The sequence below is a fragment of the Tachypleus tridentatus genome, chromosome 11 (assembly GCF_004210375.1).
Source record: "Tachypleus tridentatus isolate NWPU-2018 chromosome 11, ASM421037v1, whole genome shotgun sequence".
NCBI classification, from domain to species: Eukaryota; Metazoa; Arthropoda; class Merostomata; order Xiphosura; family Limulidae; genus Tachypleus; species Tachypleus tridentatus.
In genome coordinates, this window is record NC_134835.1 from 85,500,570 (window position 1) to 85,527,888 (window position 27,319).

The window sequence follows — 27,319 nt, forward strand, 5'->3', positions numbered from 1 at the left end:
GTCATTTGTCGCTGGAAAATGTTCGTGGTGAAACTTTAATTTATAGTATTCTTAATATGTAGTGTGAAGTTACCTATTTGAATAATAATACTAATAACTGATTACACATTATTGTCTACCATGTGCAAGTTAATTCACTTCAAACCCGCTCTGAGGTGTTCACAAGTAATTTTAAACTAGCTTTTAAAATTGAAAAAAAAGAAGAGCAACACTAATATCAGGTTCCGGAATAGTCAGGTGGTTAAGGCACTCGAGTCGTGACCTGAGGGTCGCGGGTTCGAATCCCTGTCACACCAAACATGCTCGCCCTTTCAGCCATGGGGGCGTTATAATATGACGGTCAATCTAATTATTCGTTGGTAAAAGAGTAGCCCAAGAGTTGGCGGTGAGTGGTGATGACTGACTGCCTTCCCTCGAGTCTTACATTGCTAAATTAGGGACGGCTAGCGCAGATAGCTCTCGTGTAGCTTTGCGCGATATTGAAAAACAAACATACACTAATATCAACATTTACAGACGAATGCCAGATGTCTACGCCACGTATTCCCAACACGAGAAAAAAAAAAAAGGCAATTTCGGGCACAGTGAAAGGTAAAATCTTTATTATAGGTTACAACCGACTAGTTTGGTAACACTAGCCCCGCTAATAGTGACAGTTACTATCAGCAGAGTTGGTGTTACCAAAAACAGTCGGCTGTAACCTGTAATAAAGATCTTAGCTTTCATTGTGTTCAAAATCTTTTCTTATTTGTTTGTTTTTACTCTTAATATGCCCCCCGCTAGTACAGCGGTATGTCTACGGATTTACAATGCCAAAAAATCAGGAGTTCGGTGGGCTTAGCAGATAGCCCGATGTGGCTTTGCAGTAAAAGTTTTACACACACGCACACACTTTTAATATAATAGTACAATATGCTTGAAAAGAAATTACACATGGAAAACCCTAATGTGTTCTTTCCTAGCTGGAAAATTGAGCAAAAGATAAAGATTTCAAATCTCATGTAAATTGTCCGAAATATAACAAAGTAATTGTTAATAAACACGCTTAAAATTATGCTTTTTGTAGAATTACTAAAATGGGTATGCTTCAACATTTTTCTGTGTCAATGTGTGGAACTGTAGGAAAGTATCTTTGAACTAACCCCCCATGTAAATTAGTAAAAATACAGCTGAGTAATTGACAAAAAAAACGCAAAAGTGTACTTTTTAGTTAAGTCTGATTCCCTTTAAAGGACATAAAATGGGCAAGTTCAACCTTTTGTATGCAAATGTTTCGGATGTAGGAAAATTTATATTTGTGCCAATTTTCATCTTCATTTCTGTAAATATGACCTCACAGAAACCCAAAATATACAACTGGGTTGTTTTATTTTACCTTTAATCCCATAAATTCCTTAAAAAGGCCTAAACAAAACAAATGAAAAAAATCTCTGGGCGTATTGGGCCAAAGTATAATCCTGTCAATTTTCAAATCAATCACCCGAGAAATGAAGAAATGGTAATCGATGGAAAATGGTTTGAAAGAAGAAACAGCACAAAAATAGTGTTTCTTTTTGCGGAGACATAAAAATATGTACAAGTTAAACAGTAAAATTAAGATTATCAATTTTGTACTTGATTTCAGACTTTATTAGTAAAATCATAGTTCATTGAACGTCCGTGAAACTTCGTGAAATCCATTAATAAATATCACAAAAATATATTTAGAAACAGTGTTTACACAGTTTGGTACCTGAAAATCTCTTTTGATGTAATTGTAGTCGAAACTGCTATCTGGACTTAGTGATGCTGCGAAAATACCTTTAGGGTTAAAAGCTGCCGCTAGGGCACTTCTACCAAACGCAGGTTTATTGAAGGCTGTGTTGTTCATGTTGATATCGGAGTAGTTGGTGGTGCGACCTCCACCATAATATCCTCCTAAATAAAATAATAACATTCGACGTTACAACATCATTCTAAAGATTAATTTTACTAATCTGATAAGCTCTTTGCAGAATAAATTTTAAAATTTAATGCTATATTTTAGTTGCTCAAACACCCTCTAATAAATTACTACTCCAACAATATTATTAAACAGTAATTCATGAATGTACGTATAATGCATAAATATGGACTAGTATCAATAAATAACTCTATTATTGTACAACATTTACGATTATCTATAATGTTCTTTGCTTACTATTTTCCATCAAAATTGTTGTTGTTTTTTTGAAGTAATGAATTTTTATCCACTGTAAAATTGTAAAATTAGTTTCTTTCGCGTAAAGTTACTCACTCTACGAATGGTTTATTGGGCGCGGATAACAGATTAAACTCTTTTGACCATACAAAACTATCCACCTGTACTTTTAACTCCAAACACCACATGAGTACGGTTAACAATAAAATTACCTCCTGATTCAGGAAGGCCGAGAAATCCTCCAGTGTCATAAGTTCCTGAGCTTCCTGTTCCATATTCTCTCGTTCCATTCCCTGTTCCTCCTTTCTGTTGACTCGTAAAATCTAATTCAGTTATGTTTTGCTTGGATAAAGACCGTGCCGATGGGACGCCATGAGGTGCTAAATGGCTTGTTTCTTCAACCACCGTCTCAGGTTCCTGTTCGTCCTGGAAATTTGAAAATCCTTTGTCCTTTCGGTAGTAGTTTACAAGAATAAAAATGATCAAGATAATCAAACAAGCGAATCCGTAGCCTCGAAAAGTTACTTGGGTTCCTTAAGAAAAAATGAAACCAGAAGATTCATTATAATTACAATAACTGAATGTTTTCTTTCAATATATCAACACGTGTACAATGTGGGATCTGACTTACAAAGATACTGTACATACAGTATAAATCTCTTACATTTCACTTCATGTCATCATTAAAAGCAAATGACGTAAAAGGTAAGGCTTACGATGTTCAAGAAGCAATGAGACGTTTCATTTTGTAAATGTTTGAAATTCTGGTGCCCTCTGATGAATATTATTTTGTACACTTGCAATGGATCTAGGTAAACTTTTAACCCATGTGCGGATAATACTTAAGCCTCAAAACCTTTATTGATTATTCAAATGCTTGGAAACATCAGAATTACGGATAGTAGATATCTTAAACCAAATTCAATGTTTCAGTGCTCAATATAGTAAAATATTTGCATTAGAAAAAAAAGTTTTCATTAATGAAAACTTTTATAATTTTGTTTGATAATACTTTCAGAAAGACCGAAATTTTCTCACTAAGATAAAAGAAGCAAAGGAATATTTTTAACTTTCTTAAGCCAGCCTTTTGTAAGGTGAAACTTGTTTTATAAAGGAAAAAAAAAAAAAACACTATCGTTGTATACAAAATAGTCTTTAATTTTTGAAATTCAAAAACCTCTAGCATTCTCTTTAGTGTTTAGCATACTTGTCTTTGTTTTTTACTATAGAATAAAATTGAGAAGACAGTGAGCTTTCTAATACTGCAATATTGTCAATTTTCCTGGTAATATTAGATTACAGTAAGTGTTTTGTAATGTTCTCCAGCCGTTATGCAGTATTAATCTTTATAACTGTATTTTGAAAGTTTTCTAACCGAAACCGTTACAGACGTTTGTAATAAACAAGTGCAGAGTCTTAACATCCCACCAGGCCCTGCATGGCCAGGTGGTTAAGGCACTCTACTCGTAATGCGAGGGACGCAGGTTCGAATCCCCGTCACACCAAACATGATCGCTCTTTCAGTCGTGGGAGCGTTGTAAAGTTACAATCAATCCCACTATTAGTTGGTAAAAGAATAGCCCAAGAGTTATCAGTGGGGGGTGATGATTAGCTGCCGTCCCTTTAGCCTTACTCTGCTAAATTAAGGACAGCTAGTGCAGATAGCCCTTGTGTAACTTTGCGCGAAAATTCAAAACAAACCCGACCAAACTAGCTAATTACATCCGATCAAGATAGCCACTATTATTTGCCCATTAACTTACAACTTATGTACGAATATGTTCTATATGGATGATATAACTCGGTAACACACGATCTGACACATTGAGGTAATGCGAGTTTAATTCTTAATGCTAGTCCCACTTACACAGTCTGACATTCTGTGTAATCGATAAAATTTGGGAATAGATGTGTACGTTGAGCTGTCTTTATGTGCTCGACAAAACAATTGTTCAAGCAATTGAAACGAAATGAAAAGGGAGTTACAACTCAAAATTCACTTTAATACTCGATGTTGTGGAGACGAAGTGTGTCGTGAGTTAACACTCTTCATTTTAAATATTACAACTTCAAGTCCACCAAAAATATTGAATAAAACTGTTGTTTAAACTTCAAATGCAGTTTCGAATATCAATACAAATAGTCTAGTTTGTGAAGTTATAAAATAACAATAAGATCAAATGAAGCCATACAAAATTTTGTCGTTGGTTTTTACATTTTTGTATCACTGATCGTTTAAGCATAACTCATTTTCAAATGACTTGTATTATAGTCAAGACATATATCTCAGTACTTGTAAGTAAGGACCTTTTTTATTAAACATTTCCGATTTTAAATGTATTGACACTGGATACACTTCTCATACAGGAAATGTGAACTATAATTAGCAAAACTCACACAAAATATCTTGGTAAGCTCTACAACGCTTCAGGTGATCCAGCTTTCAACGAGTGATAAGTCCATGGGAAAAATGTGCAGTTCATGTAAGTGTGAGTTCATATGGCTACAGCTCATTCTCAAAGACACTTCACACATTTCCATATAAATGAGAAACATGACAAGTTAAATATACGCTTGTCAGTAACAGCACAGCGCTTTAGGGCTATATTTAGTAAGTTTGCAGTGTTAGTTGGATTGTTTTTGTTTATTTTAATTGAAACTTGTCATAAATTATAAAATAAAACAGAATAAGTCATTAAAATATGTGACTAGTTTAAAATTACTTCTCTAATAATTATTTTTATGAATGTTAGATTTCAATCTCACAAACAAATTTTAATTCAACCAGTCTCTTGATCATAATCTATAAGTCAGATTTGCTTTAAGGTCGCAAAAAAACGTACTAGACAGAAAAATATCAGCACTGTGGAAAAGGCAGAAAATGTGTATGTTTGTGAAAACTTTAATATATATTAGAAAATAATGCTCATGTGATTGGCAATAACTTTATTTTTGCAATAAATATTACGATAACAAACAACTCAATGGCTCAAACTCCTTCCTTGTCCAATGTTCAGTTTGTTTCGAATTTCACGCACAGCTACTAGAGGGCTGTCTGCACTAGTCGTCCCTAACTTAGCGGTATAAGACTACAGGTAAGATAGTTAGTCACCACCACCCACCGCTAACTCTTGAGATACTATTTTATAAACTAATCTTGTCCAGTGAATAAGGGGCCACACAATGAAGAAATGACTGTGAACCCTGGTCTTTACAAATGACTGCTCAAGAGTTGTAACTGCTTTTTAATAGTTATCTACCAAAAGCGATTAAGAAAACACAAATATTCTCTACATTATACTTTCATTTTGACGCAAAATAATATGCAAATCTACGTAAATACATACAACAGCTTTTCAGTTGGGGTAAAAATGTTGCATACAAATTTAATCTGAAATTAACTTGCATCATTTGCTTACAACAAAGACCATTAAAGTTATATTATATATTATACTGGATTTGATCGACTAATAAAAGCAATAGATCGCTTTGAAAAAAAAAAAGCTAATTCCAACAGAATGTCACTGCGTGACCTATTGGTTGGAGTTTCTAAACTTTGCATCTAAGTTTTATGTATCGCGTGCCTTTGCCGAAAATTCGCTCCCCACTTTGGGGTCGTAGATGTGTTACAGAAGTGACGGTCAATTTTCAGTATTTATTTAGCCAAAGAGTTGCTCCTCGTCCCATCAAACATGCTCGCCCTTTCAGCCGTGGAGGCGTTACAATGTTACGGTCAATCCCACTATTCGTCGGTAAAAGAGTAACCAAAGAGTTGGCCGTGAGTGGTAATGACTAGCTACCTTCCCTCTAGTCTTATGCTGCAAAAGTAGGGACGGCTAGCGCAGATAGCCCTAGTGTAGCTTTGCGTGAAATTCAAAATAAACCAAACCGAAGAGTTGTCTGTGGGTGCTGTTGACTAGCTGGTTTCTTTCTACAGCTCGAAAGTTGGTATGGTTATGTCTTTGGGTAGTTGTGCACGAAAGTTCTGAAACAAATAACCCAACCCAACCGAGATTAATATTCTCTCACTAAATAAATTTAATAATTGTTCAGCACAACCATGAATTATTTACGATTCTACTTCTAAACTAAACGTCTTTCATTATATACTAATACCTATAGACAAAACATGAACGATCTTGCTTCTCTGGCACAGCATGGCCAAGTAGTTAGGGCGCTTCGTAATCTGGGTGTCACGGGTGCCTTTAATCCACGAGGGGTGTTATAATTTAACAGTAACTACTACTATTCGTTGGTAAAAGAGTAACCTAACAGTTGGCGGTGGGTGGTGATGACTAGCTGCCTTCTCTCTAGTCTTACACTGCTAAATTAGAAACAGTTAGCATAGATAGTCCTGGTGTAGCTTTACACAAAATTTAAAACAAACAATTGCAATATTTTCTTTACAGGTTTTGCTGACATTCAACCTTCTTCACACATAACAATGTTCAGTTTGATCATTAAAGTTTTGAATAAATAAAAGTTCACTATGAAAAGTTTAAATTATTTGAATTCATCAAAATGTGACATTGTTGGTTCGAGTGAATATATTGAAAATATTGTTAACAAGGGGGGTACGCAACTGATGAAACAATGCATTCTAATCTTTATAAATAAAAGTATATTTTATTACTTGTACTAATTGCTAGATTAAGGCATTGGACTCGCAACCTGCGAATTACGAGATTGATGTACCTCACAAAACATGCTTGCCCTTTGATGTAACTGGTCAATATCAACCACCTGAGTGACCAACCCCGTAAGTAGATGGTACTAAGGTCGAAAGAATAAGAAATCTTGATAGAATAAGATAAACTGGTTTTTAGTTTCGATGTAATACATAATTTACTCTGATCCGATATTATTCTTACTTATTACTTTTCGAAGTATTTCAAAAAAAAAAAAAACTCAATAAAAGTCGCAATTCTAGTAGACCAGATAACATCAGGCCTGTCAAGCAGTTCTGTGGCACGCATGGACAAATTTTAAACGAATATCACTTACGTTACAATAGCATGACATTCTTCGCTGTAAAAGTGAAACTAGAGAATGTCTAAACGAAATAAAATAAAGCCTACGTCATGCTTTATTTTGTTGTTGTTGCTTAGTTTATTAGAGCCTGAAATCCGATCACGCTTATCTTTCACTGTCTTAGCACGATATTAATCACAACCATACTTTTTAAAAGTCGATTGCTCATAAAGGTTCAGATTACGTACAAAAGTATATCATTTAATTAACCGTTACTCACCAAAATAACTAACAAACAAACCACCTAGGATGGCCCCGCATCCTCGACCAAGTCCATGATGTAAACCCTGAAGAACACCTTGAGCTGAAGCACGAAGGTTAGATGGCGTTGTTTGAGTAATGTACGAGCAGCAGGCTGCCCAAACAGCAGCGTGAGTTATTCCTGAAAATATGTAATTAATATAACTGTTAAAGTTGTTCGTGCACCTTGCGTATAAGTGTATTCAATATTTGCAACGTAAAGAAGTTTTTGATGCATTACCATTTAAACATTTATCAAAATAACTTGTTCATAGAAACCGATTCAGATATGTATAATACATACAAGTTAACGTTACTGAAGTTAGAGCTTCTAGTGAAATATAACAAAGTTGTGTTCATACAAAGATTGATAAAACGGATAATAACAGTTTAAGGAAGGACGACGAAAATATTTCCTTTTCTTGAACGTGACATCATTACACTGAATCAAGGTTTCACGAAACCTGACAACGTGATTTCTTGACCAAGTTGTATGTCAGATGATGCATACTTTGATAATTGTTAAACTATTTAACCTGACTTGGAAAAATCAATCGTTTCAGTTTCATTGTGGGTATAAAAGCTCAATAATTTTATGACTTATATAGCTTCCCTTTTAAGGCTTAACATTGCCATTTAATAACGTGAAACGTTTATAAGCTACAAAATAGATAAAAGAGCACGATTACTATTGATTATTTGATAAGCCATCATAATTAGCATCAAAGAAATTATCAAATCAGCATTAAATGACTCAATATTCGAGTATTATTACACCGGTACTAATTTATATTCCTTCAATATTTAAGACTATATTAATATTCATAATGTGTGTGTGTTTTCTTATACCAAAGCCACATCGGGCTATCTGCGGAGCCCACCGAGGGGAATCGAACTGCTGATTTTAGTGATGTAACTCCGTAGACAATCCGCTGTATTAGCGGGGAGTAATATTCATAATACTATCAGTAGGCTTATTTTTCATCACTGTATTTAATGTTTCAAAACATCTTAAGGCATCTTCACTCGATAGCTCCTCGACATTTTTAGCACTAAAAGAAGTCCTAAACGCATTCTTGACTAAACCAATCACTTTCTATTACAAATGATCTTTGTCTCGTCATTATTCTTATCTGTAAAACACATTTAACGATAGATTCGGGAACCAGCTAATAAATTCATTCAGTTCTTTTTAGTACACGTTTTATAGTAGCAAAATCACTAGAGTTTCGATTTGACCTCTACCCTTTTCTATAATGTCCAAGGAGTGCTCTTCTAGATATAGGTTTGGATTATTAAGTTTAGTTTGTTCGAATTCTAAGTTCCATATTTTTTTGTAAGACTGATTTTTGTTATTCATTCTGTTTACACATTTTGAGTTTGTTTCTTTAGAAATGCATTAACACGTTTATTATATGATATTTCTTACAAAGAAAAATTTGTCAACGCAAGTATATTTCAAAATTTATATTTTAGAGTGTCCAAAAAACTACTGGGGAAATGTAGTTATTTGCTTGGTCTCAATTACAAATACGTATACATTACTTTAAATCTCATAAAATTGTATTTTATTACAGTTCGGCATATATCCAACTTGTGCATTGCATTTTAAAAAATACACTGAATTTATCTAAAAAATATGCATTCGTTATTTATCTGTAGCGTGGATGAATAAAGTTACTGTTCACTTCGGTAATCTTCTTGAGACAGAATTCGAATAAAGGATGCTTTATCACAAACTCCCTTACAGTAAAAAAGTATTGCATATAGATTATCGTTTGATATAACCAGCTATGACAATAGTTTTCCTTTCATGCACGCGAAGCTGAAATGACAAAGGTTCTTATCAGAATTTCATTACACGCTAGTCCCACGTCTTCGATTAATTCTGCTTGCATGCACCGACATTAGAACATCCGTTCATCCCCAACCTTAGGGAAAGAAACTCATGCCCCCATCGGCAACGCTGTATATCTGTGGCCTTACAACGTCAGAAACTGAGTTTCAATACCCGTGATGAGCAGGGTACCGATAGCCGTTTATGTAGCTTTGCACCTAACCAAAATTCTGTTTTGTTTTTTTTAAAAGGACGAGCATGTTTAGTGTGACGATGATTCAAACTCGCGACCCTCAGATTATGAGTCGAGCGCCTTAATCACCTGTCCATGTCGAGCCGGCTTAACTAAAACCATACACTCAAGTATAGAGAGTATGTTTGTTAGCTTTTGAATTTTGCGCAAAGCTACACGAGGGCTACTTGCGTTAGCCGTCCCTAATTTAGCAGTGTAAGACTAGAGGGAAGGCAGTTAGTCATCATCGCCAACTCTTGGGCTACTCTTTTACCAACGAATAATGGGATTGACCGTAACACTAAAACGCCCCCACAGCTTAAATGGGAGTAAGAGTCGAACGCCCTAGCCATCTGGCCATGCCGGGCAGTACATGGAGTATGAACCATTAAAGTTTCTAGCATTTCTTTTTGGTGCCATTGCCAAGAGAAAAGTGACTGATGTTGTTGATATAAATAAAAATATTTTGCTTTTTTCTGAGAAAACACTTCAAATCATCAAGTGGAAGGTTGTTTAAGGCCGATTTGTTAATTAAGGTATAATTTCTTGTATCAGAGACATAATCAAAGCTTACGGAATTACTGTTGAAATTTGGGTATTAATTTAACTTTTTGTGCTTAATTATAAATACTTCCCAACAATATAAGAAAGAAAATAGACTATTACAACTGAACAGTTTTGTCGACTCATTCAGTGAAATTATTGAAAGCTAATATGTAAAGATGAAACTTCACGCTAATGAAAAATGTTTGCGCCCAAACTATTTAAACTATGTGGTATTATGGTAATGGTTTTCTCCTAATAATTCTAAGAAGCTATTGCGAGTTATCTAAAGAGCGAGCGTATGCCAAAAGGCTGCTAGCGAATAACAACTTTAAATTAATATTTAAGTATTGCTAATAAAAGCTTGGAGTTTTCAGTATAGGATATGTTATTAAATATATATGGTACATCGCATTCAGTTCAAAGTTTCGTGTTCGTACATTTAACTTATAATATACGAAAATTCTTATAACTACCAATTCCGGCCCATTATTTCTCCAAATTTGATATTTATAGGTTTACTTTGTTTAGCTGCTCGTATTTCGTGAATAATGTCCAAAAATATTAAAGATTTAAATTTGTGCCCTATTTATCTATTTGTTAAATACAATTTATCGTAACATCCGAACACATACCAAAATGTATGGATTTATTTAATCGGATTGGTTAAATTGTCTTTCAGCGAGAAGAAGAAGCCCAGTTTCATTGGTTAACAAAAGATATTAAAAAAAACGAGTCCCTGCGTGGGCAGATGGTTAAGGCACTCGACTCGTAATCGGAGGGTCGCGAGTTCGAATCCCCACCACACCAAACGTGCTCGCTCTTTCAGCCGTGGGGGTGTTATAAGTAGGTCAGAAATTAATGTTTATACAATGCAGTGTTTTATTAACCATATCATTGACTCGTCACACCCAACATGCTCGCCCTTTCAGCCGTTCATTATTCTTTGATAATGGTGAATGGTGATGAATAGCTCCCTTCCAACTGCTAAATTAAGAACGACTAGTGCAGATAACCATCATGTAACTTTGCGCGAAATTCAAAACAAACAATTAGCTATATATGTCATAGAAGTAAGGAGTTCAGTCAAAAAGTGGCCTAGCATGGCCAGGTGGTTAAGGCGTTCGACTCGTAATCTGAGGGTTGCGGGTTCGAATCTCCATCACACCAAACGTGCTCGCCCTTTCAGCCGTGGGTATGTTATAATGTTACGGTCTATCCCACTATTCGTTGGTAAAAGAGTAGCCCCAGAGTTGGCGGTGGGTGGTTATGACTGCCTTTCCTCTAGTCTTACACTGCAAAATTTGGAACGGATAGCGCAGATAGCCCTTGTGTAGCTTTGCATGAAATTAAAAAAAAATGAATCTAACAAAGTTTAATGTTGCTAATTCTACAACATGCTCAATAACAATGAACCAAGAAAACTTATCTTAAAACTGTCTTTTCTCTATGATATTAAAAAGAAATAATTAATATTCTGGCCCTATTTTTAGCTTTGTAAATCCGTAGACTTACCGCTATCCCAACGGGGGGGAGGGCAAGAAATAGTGAATAGCAAGCCTTTAATAACCGTAAAACATTTCCTTTTTTTCATGTTCAAAGGATAAAGTGCACAATAATTTCATCTGATTTACGTATATTTAGCACTTCAGTGTTTTCCTTTTTTCACAGAATAAGGAGTTTTTTATCAGCATAGAAAAATCCTATAATTGCATTTAAACTATATTCAGCAAAGGTTAAATAGGAGAAGTAATATTTTTATTACTCTAATTCTTTAATTGGCATTTAAAGACAAGAAAACATCTCATCATATTACATGTCACTTATCAGAAATGCTCATGCAAACACGACCTCAAATTTGGTCTTAATCTCATTCTTAGCCTTGAATATCATGAGCAAACCAACAATAAAAGTAAATATGTTCGTGTAAAGGCAACACAAAGCTTTAGTCTTCCAAAGGTAAAGAAAAAAATTGAAATTAAATTTTACAAAAACATATCATAAAATTAAATTTCGCCGCTGATTTGACGTGTGGGAAAAGTCGAAAACAAGTGATCCAGCGAACTTGAACTAAACTGCATAAACCAGAGACAAAATCTACTACAACTATAACTTTGAATAACATCTGTCGGTTTTACTACTTCGAAGAGAAAAACATTTTAAATAACAGATGTATTGAACTGGATGTTAGTTTCAATTAAATTAATTTCATCGTATCAATATTCTAAGTATAAATATGTACTTAATATGTTATCGAAAATAAATGGAGGAATTGTTTGGAAAAAAATCAAGGCAATAAAACATGTACGTCTTCAGCAGTTATAAGATCGTTATCGATCGTTTTATTAAGTGCAAGAACTTCTTGTACATCACAACTATTCAGTGTTCATGTCAAAACTCACGCTAAAATTGTATGGAATCCAACTTAGGAAAGTTAAAGTGGGATTAGATTAAAATTATCCTCAAAGGAACGGAATTCGTTGCCTCCCAATTATTAATTTTCGCCCCAACGAAGAAATTCTGACTATGCGCGTGTCAAGGAATATTTCAAAGTTCGATATTACCACACGACTATTATAGTCTGCGGAGCATCATTTTGTTTTCGTTGTTGTTTCTATACGGAAATGCGTGAAGTACGGTGAAATTATTAATATCAACAAAATACCTTTAAAAATATGAATTTGACTTGATGACAAAAGGATTGTTTATTTGTTTATTTGGGAGTTTCGCGCAAAGCTACACGAGAGTTATCTGCACTAGCCATCCCTACTTTTGCAGGACTTCAGGACCACACAACGTCTCATCCTTCCGTAGTATCTGATTGGAATCATTTTCCGTTTGATTTTATTTGTTCGAAGTTAATCACAAAGCTTCACAATAGTTTATCTGTGCTCTGCCCATCACAGGTCCCGAAACCTGGTTGCAAGCTCGCAGATACACTACTGTGCCACTTTTGGGGGTAGTTTGAATACACTTCTTCTGCACCATTCTTATAAGTCGTTAATTTGTCCATTACCACTCACCACTAACTCTTGGGTTACTCTTTTACCAACGAATAGTGGGATTGACCATTACTTTGTAACACCCCCACAGCTGAAATGGCAAGCATGTTTGGTGTGACGGGGATTCGAACTCGCGACCCTCAGATTACGAGTCGAGCGTCCTAATCGCCTGTCCACTGTTAAATTATGGAAAGATAGCGCAGATAGCCCTCTTGTAGCTTTGTGCAAAATTCAAAACAAACAAATAAAAGCTTTCATTGTTTAAACCTAAAGTTTTAAAGTATCATACTGCATATATAAGTAGCGTGTGAGATAGTCTTTTATCACAGGATATAGTTCTTCCACTTCTTCTCTATATCCTGAATATTTCAAATATGGCACGATCCCGATATCTTTTTCAGATTTTTCAGTATGCTTATAATACTACCATATTGGGTACCTATTTGCTCAACCAATGTCGCCTTACGAAAGGTACTACAACCAACACTCAATCACTTCCTTAAATTATACTGAAATTGATGGCTGATATTCAATACACTTAAAGCCAAAGCTGTTTTGTTTGTTCCAAGCAAAAAAAAAACATATCGATATTGCCGAAATCTTGATCTTTTTAATGTTTTAATATACCAAATTCCCGTACAACTATCTAACACAGTTAAATATTTTAGTTAGACTTTATATATTATCTCACGTGGAAGGCTTACCTTGGAGATGCCAACTTCAGGACCACACAACGTCTCAACCTTCCGTAGTATCTGATTGGAATCACTTTTCGTTTGATTTTATTTGTTCGAAGTTAATCACAAAGTTTCACAATGGTCTATCTGTGCTCTGCCCATCACAGGTCCCGAAACCTGGTTGCAAGTTCGTGGACACACTGCTATGCCACTTGGGGGTGGGGGGTGGGGTAGTTTGAATACACATCTTCTGCTCTATTCTTATAAGTCGTTAATTTGTACTTTACTTATTGTTATATCTCATTGACATCTGCTGCTTCTTTTTTGTGAGACGTAAGGTGCTAGAACGACTTGTCTTCTGTCTGGCTTTCAAGAATAATTTACTTTATTCAAAACTGTGTGATCCCATCACATTTCCTAACGTTCTTTTTAAAAGCTTCAAGAGCTTCGTATCAAATATATCACACGCTGCTTTCATATGTCATCCTTGTCGACCTGCTCTTCAACATTTATGAGATGTCCCTTCCAGAGAGTGATCCTAAACATGTTACTTCCCTTATAAAAAAATTGTTTCTGTATAGTTATCCCACCTAATGATTATTTCTTTCCTCATATATAACTTTCCTTCACAACTTTTGAACATTTGACGAGTTTCACTTCATACCATTCATTTCCGTTTTGAAATACTTTTCAGTACTGTCAAATATACACCAGCTCATCTATTATTCATAGCCGCTATGCTCTGAAATTTTATCTCATGTTTGTTGAAGAGAGGGCGTACCTCTCTCCTTGCTCGACAACCCTAGGGAATTGAATGAAAAAATAAATAATAAAAATCTTGTCACCCATCATTCATTCGTCTGGTGGCTAGGGACTCGACTCGCAATCTGCGAGCTACGGATTTGAATCCCTGTCAAACATGTTTGGTTTTTTTCGGCCATGAGAGTGGTGGCATTGTAATGTGTTGACAAATTCCACTAATCGTTCATAAAAGTGTGGCTAAAGAGCTTGCGATGGGTGTTGTTGACTGGATGCCTTTCTTCTAGTCCATTACTGACATTTTGCACTTTACACGTTTTTTATCAAAACGTTTTAGGCCCGGTGATTATTACATGAAATATCTTGTTAAAATAGTAAGGGACTGACTAATTACAGCGGTGTTGTCTTTCCATTGTGTAACGTGGAATCACTGGAAAACATGATCATAAGTGGATCCAGGATTTGTAAGGGGGGAGGTTTAAAAGAATGTATAGCGGATAAACTGAGGTGAAGCTATTCTTCCTCTGAGAACCTGAATAATTCTTGAAACGTGATAGTTAAGTCCAATAGTTGGCACTTTCCATTGATTTTTGCTGGTTACTCCCATTAGCGGCAAATAAGTAATAATATGTCAGAACGACCAATACTTTACGTTATTTGTGGAACTGACTGTTACAATCAGAATCTTGAAAAGACCCTAGAATAAATTTATACAAAGCGCTGTTTGCGAATACACTAGCGAGAGATATGGAATATATGGCAGTCATGCCGGTGAAAAAGGTTTCCTTCAAAGACATGTGGTAGGTTTATAGTCGATCGTGATACTTTGAAAGAAAATGTCGTTTACCGAACAAAAATCTAAACATAACTAATCCCAAAAAACAAATATATTTTATGAAAAAAACCCTGAAAATCAAAACACAAAATGGAGCCCAGTTACTCAGTATCTTCCTAAATTTCCTATTTTTTCAAGATTTAAGACCAACTTATGTTAACTGTAAAACTCAAAGAATAAGAATAAAGTAAAGTTTCATTTAGGTGAAATTTAGCAGATAATGACTGTTTTAACACTTAGAAAAAAACTAATTTAACAAACAAGTTTATCTGAAGTAAAGACTTTAGATTCTCAGTACTGAACTAGTGTGGTATTATTAAAATGTTTCTTAACACTAGAAATAATTGAAATTAGACGACTCTGTTGTTCCTTAAATGCTCTTAAAATGCGATACAAACATGATATTTTTAACAACGTGTAGAATGCATTCCAAATTTTTATGAATGGGTTTAACGAACTTTAAAAATCAAATTAAAGCACTTTGGTAAATTTCACAGAGTTGTATAAAATTTCTCTTAAATGGTTTATAAGATACACAGAATGAACTTATTTACCTTACTTATACAAAGCAAAATTGATAATGAAAGTAGAACGAACCTTGGATGAATTCGAATGGAAGGACCCACCACGGATTTTTCAGCCAGGAAATATACAGAAACCTGCATACGTTTCCAAACAGTCCAACACATAAAACCTAACGAAGAAATAATACAGTCGAAACGAATTCAATAAATACGTCTACTTTGAAATACTAAATCAAATCTAGTAATATATTGTTAACTATACTGCAAAAAATACACGTATTTTTATTTAATTTACATTTATAAATGAAAGCAATTGAAACTGGTTTAACATGGGACGAAGCTGTTTTCCTTTTCTTATGTTGTTATATCGCAATTCAGTTATGAAACATATATTAATTATCGTAAATTACTGAGTTATGGCTTATTTATCTCTTCGAAGTTCTCACCTTTGTATGTCCGATCTGTTTGATGAACTTAAAGCTGAAGAAATAAGCGAATACTTCTGAGATATGATTTATAACGGAAGCCACACCAAACAAAGTAGGTGTGCCTCCTAAATCCTGAAGGTGCCAGAACAGAAAGGTGAAAACTAATCCAATTCCGAAACCCATAAACCAGGTAACGTACAGGAACGCCCCATAGCGGATCGTAGCAAAAGTTCTTAAAATAGTGAACCACTCTGGTAGACGTCGCATGGTTTGCGCAAACACTGTGCTCTGTAATAATAATGACAATAAGATATAAATACTTTGTTAATCTTAATTTGTATACCCAAAATAAAATTGATGAATTTATAAAAAAATTTAATTTTTATTCACTTAACTACTTACAGTTTCATTGTAAAACTAACACGTAAATAGGTTCAATTTTAATTAACAGATACGTTTTCATTCGTGTTGTTTAGGAAACTGATTTATTTTGGCGTTTGTTTAAATATCGAAGTATTGTTTTTAAGCTGTGATTTTCACTACGTAAGCTAAATTGACTGGTTTATTTATGAGTTTGATATCTTTGTTTTCTTCCGAGCTTCTGTTTAAATCGCATTTTGTGACGTGAAACAGTTTTTATGTATTTAACATATGCTTCCATCATCTGTGTTTTTAACTGCTTTTGAATAATAACTTTCTTTCTTCAAACAAGCTCAAATACTCGCACAAATCCTAAGCTTCCATTAGTTTCTCCAACACAACTGAGGTCCCATCAGTACATCTTGAAACTCTTTTAAAGGGATTGTTTCGGCAAAAGAAAAACTATAACAGCTTACGGTTTCCAAAAATAAATTCGAAAATTTATTACTGAATTACATTTTCACTTTACGTTTCTCTCATACAATTAAAGTAGTAATCATATCAAGGCTTTCTGTTGTATAGTCTTATCTGGTTATATTTTGTACAAATCTCATATACCCTTTTTTAGAAATAAGATAAAATATGTGACTAATAACAAAAATTGATAGTGATTTTCATGTTAAAGTCTATGTTTATAGTGCTTCAAGATTATAGTTTTAATATCATTAGAGCCTACAATATATTGGTATTTATGTTTTATTTCCAAGAAGTATAAACAGAAGGTTATATCGATATATCTGTAACAAAACGATGTAGCATGTATCATGCAATTTTGACTAAAACCGCATTAGGTTAACCGGGCCCGGCATGGCCAAGCGTGTTAAGGCGGTTCCCAACCAGGGGTGCGAGATAACATTTCAGTTTTTTTTTTTTTTTATATTAACGGTACTGTCCTATATGTTCAAAAATTACGTTCGAATTTAATTCTTATTTTTCTTGTTACAGACGTAGCTTTTTACGTTGTTACGATAAATTATCGTTTCTACCGTCACCGGCGCAGACCGAAATCTTAATGTACAACTATAAACAAACAACACACGAAAAGTAAACGTGACCTAAACACTCATCACAACTAATTAGGTTACGTTTGTGAATGCTGTCTTAGAGTGTCTATTATTTATTTATGTTATGTATCCAGAATTAATCGATGATGTCATGTGACGTATATTCGAGAATGTTTTAGAAAGTTTCGTAGAGTATATAAACCCATGCGTGATGCTATGGTAGTCAGTGCATTGTTGATTCTGTGTTCGTGCAAAAAAACTTCATTATATCAAAGAAAAGGAAATGGAATGATGATTATGTGAAGTTTGGTTTCACTTGCATCGGAACAATTGAAGATATGCAAAAACCCCAGTGAATGCTTTGTGACGCTATCCTTTCAAACGCACATTTGAAGCCATCTAAGCTGCAGGAACACTTCAACAACCGGCATGGTGGAGTAGCTGTTGCAGGCCATGATGTTGAATCGTTGAAAGGTAGAACGGCCTGCTTTGATTCTCGAGCAACCCTTCCAAAATTAGGTTTTATATCTGTTGACAAACCACTGATGATGGCTTCAAACCACGTAGCGTATAAAGTAGCCAAATCAAAGAAGCCCCATACAATTGAAGAAGAGGTGATAAAACCGTGTGCATCAGAAGTGGCAACAATTGTTCTGGGAAAAGAAGCCTCAAACAAGCTTAACTTAGCACCGTTATCAAATAATGTTATTCAAAACCGAATTGGTGATTTCACTTCAGACAATTTGGACCAAGCTATCGCAGATATCAGGGCAAGTCCCTTGAAAATCCCTCTTCAATTGGACAAAACAACTGATTGCAGTCAACTCATCGCACTAGTGAGGTATGTCCATAATGGTGCCATAATAGAAGATTTCCTGTTCTGTGAAAATCTGAAAACAACCATAAAAGGGAAAGATGTCTTTCAGTGTGTGAAGGACTTCTTTGCGAAATATGATTTAGATATCCAAATTGGTTCTGTGTGTACCGACGGTGCCCCTGCTATGCTAGGAAATAAATCAGGATTTTTTTACACTGATGAAACAAGAGATTCTGTACTTGCAAGGTACTCACTGTTTTCTTCATCGACATGCTTTGGCATCAAGAACATTGCCTCCAAAGTTGAAAAAGGTCCTTGACACTTCTGTGAAGACCATCAACTAGATTAGGGGTCGCGCTCTGAACGACCGCCTCTTCAAGTCGCTTTGTGAAAATTTTGGAAGTGAGAATTCAGTTTTGCTTTTCCACACAGAAGTCTGCTGGCCGTCACGTGGGAGAGCTTTAATGCGCTTCTTTGGACTACGAGAAGTCAAAACTTTTCTGAAGGAACGTGACTATGATCTGCCCAGAGAAATAGAATCAGAAGAATTCAACCAAATGCTAGCCTATTTGAGTGATATTTTCACTCGTAAGAATGACCTGAGTGTATCTCTTCAAGGGAAAACATAAACATATTGAAATGCTGCGAAAAGTTAAATGCTTTCAAAGAAAATTACGTCTTTGGTGTCGACGAGTTAAAAAGAGGAAATCTTTCAAATTTCCCATCACTTGAAGAAATGGAAGGTGAGGATGAGTCCCTAATTCCATGTGTGTGTGAAGAAATTGTGGATCATTTGGAAATACTATCAAAGTCATTTGATGGATATTTTGGAGGAGAACTAGAAACCTCTGAAGAATGGATTATGAATCCATACCCCTTCAATTTGGATAATATATCGGATGATGAAGAACTGAAGGAAGATCTTATTGAACTGCGCACAAATCGAGTTCTTGAAATGCAGTTTGAAAGCAAAACATTGGAACAATATTGGTTTTCGGCAATGAACATGTTTCCAAGACTTTGTGAAAAAGCACTAAATGTGCTCATCACATTCGCGACGACATACTTATGTGAGTTTGGATTTAGTGCCCTTTTGTCAATCAAGACAAAATCTAGAAATCGCTTGAGTACACAGTCTGATAGCAGACTTGCGGATTGCTATCAGCAACAAAGTGCCACGCTTTGAAAAACTCGTAAGTAAATAAATAGGAACGAAAGAGTCATTAAATTTAAATTGGCTTATGAACACTTGAACATTTCAAATTCAAAAAAATGTCATTTCATGCATGGATGAAAATTTACTTTTTGTATGCCATGTAGGGTTTATGCAACTTTTAGCTTGTTGTAATATTTTTTCTTTTCCAAATGTTACATGTTTGTTTATATATCATTAAAAACTAATTATAAAAATTTGTTTTCGCCACCTTCACCTTTATTCTTAAATAAATAATTACTGTTAGGGGTGCGAGAACTTATTAAATTTTTTAGGGGTGCGGAGCATAAAAAAAGGTTGGGAACCACTGTTCTTGAGTATGTTGAAAATAAGAAAATAAAGTTTTGTACTTATAGGACTAACCATAAACTCTCCCTAAGAATATGAAATTACTTCGTTCTCCAACCATAGGCGTAATTTACACGTACACAGTTTTCAAACCAAACCTGAGCCTCTATCAACAGTCCTTCTCGCTTTTTATGTTTATACGAGGTTGCCAAAATTTGTATTTGAAGGTCCAATCTAAAAGTAACCAATCGAGTACTTTCGATTTGTAATATTTACTGTTGGTCGAAAATCAATTTTTAGTTCTTTAACTTTCATCATATCTTGAAAGAACATAATTGTACTAACTGTGCAATACGAAGGTCCAACCTAAAAGTGACCAATTGAGTACTTTCGATTTGTAATATTTACTGTTGATCGAAAATCAATTCTTAGTTCTTTAACTTTTATCATATCTTGAAAGAACATAATTGTACTAACTGTGCAATACCTTGGTCCTGCCACTACCAAATATGCAAGAAGTAGTAAAGCGACATCAGTTAATAAAAACAATAATTCCTTCAGTCTTTCTTTTCATCTTAAAACGAACACAATTCTAGCATTTTTGTAGAATCCGTAGAAGTACATTGAGTTTCTAGAAATACTATTTTTTTCCCCAAAATACAAAATACTAAATTTTATGTATGATCAAAACAATCTGAAGTTATAGAAACACTATTTACACTGTTAAACAGTAAAATGTGGTTAAAATTATAATTTCGATAATCTAAAGCACTTACTTCAGTTGCTTCTGGTTCTTTGGGTGGTTCCGGTCGAATATCTTGCTCAATTACTAGCGTGCCTATCGTCATGGTGGCTCCTTTACGTTCCGGTTCATTTTCCACCGGTTTCATAGGAATTGTGTCCTCTATAGCTCCGTAGTCAAATCGAAATTGACTAGCAGTAATAAAAGCACATCCCATTAAAACAGAAAACGTGGCAAAACAAATTGTATAATTTCTTTCCCGGTAGTGAGGTCCACATGGGTGATCCGCAAAGGATGTGGAATGGTCCAAAGCGACGCCAACAAAAAACATAGCCAGCCCCCACCCTAGGGAACCAAACATCCTCTGTTTACCGTAGTTATCTGTATTATCCTCCAGATAAGTAAGCGTAGCTGTGTCAGCTAGAGTGATTGCTGGAGCGCTGAAAAACTCCCCCAAAATAACAAGAAGCAACAAAAGAAAAAATACTTCCTGGACATCTTCATATCTGTAAACTATTGAACTATTCAAAGGAGAAATATAACTTTCGTGCTCCTTACGGTTATAATTCAGAGTGTACTGTACGTCATTAGGTGAAAGTCCTACTATGACATTTGGAGGTGGTTTGTGTCTCTCTTCCTTATAAGTTGCTCTTCTGTTTCTCCACAAAATATGTTGCTTATAAGTATTCTGCCCATCATAATTTGAGAATGACCAACCCTCTTCTTCAGATATGTTGAAAGCCAGATCTGAAAAATTGCTTATTTCAATCATTTTGTTTTTGTCAATACTGCGTTTTTCAAAATGTGTACGAGGAGCGTAAAGCAGGTGATGAGTGTCGTTGTAGATGACACAAGAAGATGGAGGAGGATAGATGAAATTTAAAGCTAACGTAAAGACAATCCAACAGAACAGTGAAAATAAGAGCATTATTTTTCCCTTTCTAAATCGATCAGCCAGTCCCCCCCACAACGGAGCGCTGAGAAACTCGATAAAAGGTCGTAATCCTATGAGAAGACCACTCTGGATTGCGCTCATTCCCATCTGTTTAAAGTACACCGCCAAAAGCGGGAATAAAGATCCAAACGCTGAGAAGAAGAAGAAATAAAAAGTTTTAGAAACCAGTAAATCTTGGTTGACGTTCGTGCACAGATTATCAATAATATCTCGCTTGGAGGAAAACTGTCTTTGGGAATTACTTTCCTCTCTTACAGTTTGTCTGTTTCGCATATCTGTTGGTAACTCCATCTGATTGGTTGTTTGTTCTTCTTCCTGTAAGCTCTTCATCTCTACCATTTTTAAGATGCTCACGCAAATGGAAATTCAACCCTTCTCAGATAAAATGAAATAAACGTTATAGCTGAACATAAAATGTCATCTCATTTTCTCGATCAAAATATCCAATGATTGTCACTCTTTTTGGAGCAGGTTCTGTGTTTGGTCGTGTTTTTTTTTATCAGATTCTATGTCTTTGTCAAGACCAGTTTCCCTCACATCCACTTCAGTGTTGTTAGTTGATAGCTGTAATTTATAAGGAAACTGTGGTGAGGTTTACAGAGCAAATAATAACACAGAATGTTTCATTACGTGTCTTCGTAACTATCCTTAAAAAGTGTTACCTCTGACCTTTAAACATCTTGGTAAAACACTGATCAGTTTAAAAACAGGCACAAATCTTGAATAAAACTAATATGAAAACAATAATTAAACAGCTCCACGATCAACAGCTAAAAGTTAACAAGTCACCAGAAAGCGTATTTTGTCAAACCTTATAATAATGATTATTGTTTATGAAACTGGTCAAGCTCACCACTTTGTACACATACCTCACATTTTCTTTACATACACTCACTTCACTAGTTTAGACAATTTATTCAGCAGCCGCCACTGCTGCCAACCCGGTAAACAAATTAACCTAGCAAAAGTGTATTCCTAAAATAAACAGAACATCTTGACTGGAAGTGCGAGAACAAAGTAAATTAATGTTTCAGCTCAGCTGGATCGTAATGAAATCTACGAGGCGGTTAATGTGGTAACATACTGTTTCGTTTTGACAGAATTAACTTCACGGTGAAAAGTTGACAAACAGTTCTTTAAATAACACATATACATGAGTAAAGAGGTATTTTATAACAAACTGCCAAAATTACAGAATTGATTAAGCAAAATACAAATATAAAATGTGTTTATCAATTAAAAGAGAAGCTATTGTAGGAAAATCAATTAATGTTTTTCGTACCATTGATGTACTTTCAATCATACATGTTTCTTGTTCAGTTCGCAACATTCCATTTCCGTGTCTCTAAAAGGCATCCTGAATGCAATTAATACGGTTTGAAATATTTTCATTTAAATTATAAAATTAATTTGAGAATGTTTGATAAATTCAAATTTATTACTTGCATTCTAATTGTGAGGCTCTTTAAATATAACTCAAATTATAATGTTGCACTGTTCAATTATAATCGAGATCACTGCCATTTTGTGACACGAAGATCCAATAGAAACGCGAATATGGTAAGTCGTAAATTAGTATAAATCTAACTTTACGTACTTTATACCATAAGTAATTAATGTTGATTTGATCTTGCAGGCTTTATTTATTCGAAAATACTTTACTGTTGGTTCTATTCGTTCAGCACACAGTTTAGCCGCCACGTGTTGAATACAAGTGAACTTCATCAGCTAAAAAAACTCTGAAATTCGGTCAAGATATTCTGCGTAGACTGAACAGGATTAAGAATAATTGTATATGAAAGTTCAATTTAATTTCATAGTTTATAATAACATAATAAACTTTTCGGCACATTGCAAAAATAATACTATAATATGAATATCATTGCTTCACATATAGAGTGGCGGATTTAAGTTTTGTGTGGGTCCAGAAACTAATAGCTTTTGTAAACCCTATATCCCATGTAATTTTACATAGAATAAAATTATCAATGGACCCTGGGGCTGAGCCTCCTCTAGCCCCTTCCTAAATACGCAACTGCACATATTTATAAAGCTTGTTTCCAAAAATAAGTCTTACACTATCTTAGGTCTATAACTAGAAGAAAAAAAAACTAAAATGACGTAATGTGTATGAAAATAATTGACATGGTGATGATCATATAACTTGTTAAATCTTTATCCATAAAAATGCTTGCTGTCTGTAGAGCTTTCTTAAAAGAAAATTTACTTTGTGATAATTTACACATTAGAAGTGAACTCTATATCTATGAAATAAATATTCTACTTAAACGGTTGGCATAACTTTTGAAACCCTCAAAGCAATTACGGATAGCACAAAATTAATAATGCAACTGATTTGGATTAAGATGGATCACCAATCATCAATTATCTTGAGCTTAGTCATTTGTCTTATAGATAGTTATGATATATTTTGCCAAAATATTTTTCTTTCCATGAAATCCATTGAAACTAGCCCTATAAAGTTTTATTCTATAGAAATTCGTATTAATTTTAGACAACTGTTACAATTACCCAACTTAAATAAGAATACAATTTGTTATAACTTAACATTTTGCTTCTAAACATTCAGCAGGAGATTCATTCTTATGATATTTGTAATACCCTTATTTTTATTCATAAATTATTCTTAATTATTGACCATTAATTTCTTTCTAAAATACAATGATTTAACCATTTTCCATCTTAGAAAAAAATTCCTTAATACTAGATTTGATGCATTCAAAGGTTTTTAGAATGTTTATATTACACAAGTATCTTTAGTTTTGAACAATTCTGATTCTTTCTTTTGTGTTATTTTTTTTCATATAATAGTAAAATTTGCACTGAATTGTTCTTTGCATTTTCAAACGAATAACGATAGTATAGTTGTGTTTTTTGCGTAGTAAAAAGTCCACTTTAGCTACATACAAAGAAATGGTAATAACCTTGTTTCCAAGAATATAAAACAAAAATGATAAATTTTGATAAGTAGGTTAGAGGTTAATGTTTATACAATGCAGTGTTTTATTAACTGTATTATTAACCTGTCACACCCAACATGCTCGCCCTTTCAGCCGTTCATTATTCGTTGATAAAAAAAATAGTCCAACAGTGTTGGCGGTGAATAGTAATGACTAGTTCCCTTCCTTCTGCTAAATTAAGAACGACTAGTGCAGATACTCATCGTGTAACTTTGTACGAAATTCAAAACAAATAATTAGTTATATATGTCATAGAAGTGAGGTGTTCAGTCAAAAGTGGCTCAGCATGGCCAGGTGATTAAGGCGCTCGACTCGTAATCTGAGTGTTGCGGGTTCGAATCCTCGTCACACCAAACATGGCCGCCCTTTCAGCCATGGGAGCGTTATAATGTAACGGTCAATCCCACTATTCGTTGATAAAAGAGTAGCCCAAGAGTTGGAGGTGGGTGGTGATGACTAACTGCCTTACCTCTAGTCTTATACTACTAAATTAGGGACAGCTAGCGCAGATAGCCCTCGTGTAGCTTTGCGCGAAATTCGAAAATAAACAGTCAAAGACTGGTCATAATACTTCAAATAAATATGTTTCTTTCAATATATTTTCAAGGATATTAGTTGAAGTAATTAAATAAAGTGATTAAACCTTTATATACCCTAACAAGATATGTTTGATGACAAACTAACTTGTACTAAAATTATTGAATTCTGCCTCAAACACTAACGAAATCTGATACTCAAAATAAAATTACTTATAAATATATTAGCGAACGAAAAATCTTACTTTGGCGTTACGAGTAACAGACATATTTATCAAGATATCCTGTCTAATGTAATACTCATAAGTTCATATTCTCAAAGTTCACTGCTATTCATGATATAAGCTCTGAAATTTTTGCTTTTATAATGTAAATAAGTGATCAAAGTATAGAAAAATAATCCGAGGCCAAGATATACGTCTTAATTTTTACTAACCGTTAAATTTATCGTTAGAGCAGTTAACTCTCTTCTGAACAAAAATTATTAAAACTTGTCTTTTTTTTTCATTTGTAGCATCGATAACCTTTAGGTGATAAACCCATAAGAATTCGTAAACGCTTTCAAGAAATAATTACAAACGATTTTTATACCCTGAAAATTATAGTCTGAAAATTAACTGATTTATTATCTCACAAAGCATGTTTGCATTTTCGTTAGCAAAATATACATTTTATCCTTCTATAGATACTTTGATTTATGACTTCAGGTTTGTAAAATTTTTCGAATATATTCACCACAACGACAGTATCATGTAATATGTTTTCCAGTGTCACAGCAGTATCTCTGTAGACTTATAGCGCTAAAAACTGGGTTTCAATATCAGTGACGAGAACAGCTTATGTAGCTTTTTGCTTTACAACAAAGAAACAATCATAACAATCATGTAACATTTAAATGTGACGTTAAATAGTCCCTATAGCCAAATTAATATCATCGTCTATGTTATAAGACACCATAGCCTACAACACTGCTCCCTCCCTTAATAGTGAAGTCCTGTGAACAATCAATACACAAAAGACACAATGGTACATTAAACATAAAGTTTTCTATTGAGAATAAAGGAGCAACTTAAAAATGACATTCTTAAAGGTATTGCAATCGCTAATTAAATGTGTGAGATACAATACAATCAAAGTTTTCATAAACAAAGAAAAATCTCCTTTCTATTCTTATTTATATCCTAAACTTTCTAGACATTAAATCGTTTTGGAGTTTTTATTTTCAACAGCTCTTGATACAAACAAAGGATGGCCTCTTGGCCTTTATCAACACTTGCTGTCTTATCAATTGCAGAGTTATCTTTAGGTCGAGAGAATTCATTGGTATCTTGATATCTGGTACTACTCCGTCAATGGTTCTGACAGGATTTTCGGGCTTTTTTAGCAACTTATTTACATTTGATAAAGCTTTTCTCAAAGCTAATTTTTGGCCAAATTCCTAATGGCATGCTTTCACAGGTAATCATAATTGGTGTTCTTTGGTCTGGACAACCTTTTTTTCTGGATCCTTGTGTATTGCATTTTAGATTGGTTGTCGTCATTATATTGTACTTTTATCCTTGTTGTCACCGAGAATTCAACCTGTCAGGTAATGCACAGATATTTGCTAATCATAGTGTGTAAAACTGTTCAAAGCTATCCTAACGTTATATCTAAGTTTCCACATGAAACTAAGCACAATATGCAATCTTTCTCAATGGAAATTACCTATTCGCCATGTTATATAGAGAAATTTTCCAACATAAAGATGCCGTATGAATTCCCTTTTGCTGGAACTTTGTCTGTTTCCTCTTCACTTCAGATTATATTCTTGCTTCGTCTTTGTAAGAAATTTCACAGATCACATCAGACAATGGTAGGTAAAAGAACAATATATTTCAAGACTTTTCATTAATAAAACCACTGACTCGTGGATCATGGACTGGGTTATTTAAATAAATAACTTTTTCCCTTAAGTTTCATCTAATTCCTGTTTTCTACAGCCTGATTAGCTCTTTCGTGTATCTTTAATATGATTGAAATCCTTTATTTATTATAATAAATTCTTTATAGAATCGTTTGTAATAACCATGATTT

General features: G+C 34.3%; 1 protein-coding gene across 1 annotated transcript in view; it reads right to left on the bottom strand.

The window, feature by feature from the left end:
- LOC143232663 (major facilitator superfamily domain-containing protein 6-like) overlaps positions 1-27,319 on the bottom strand; it is a 40,144-nt gene that overhangs the window by 6,178 nt on the left and 6,647 nt on the right. Inside the window, exons 2-7 of the mRNA XM_076468330.1 lie at positions 20,806-22,290; positions 16,306-16,575; positions 15,933-16,029; positions 7,431-7,592; positions 2,392-2,712; positions 1,733-1,917 (exon numbers count right to left, since the gene is read on the bottom strand). Coding sequence (XP_076324445.1) covers positions 1,733-1,917; positions 2,392-2,712; positions 7,431-7,592; positions 15,933-16,029; positions 16,306-16,575; positions 20,806-22,065 — 2,295 coding nt within the window. The 5' untranslated portion in view covers positions 22,066-22,290. The remainder of the gene's footprint in view (positions 1-1,732; positions 1,918-2,391; positions 2,713-7,430; positions 7,593-15,932; positions 16,030-16,305; positions 16,576-20,805; positions 22,291-27,319) is intronic.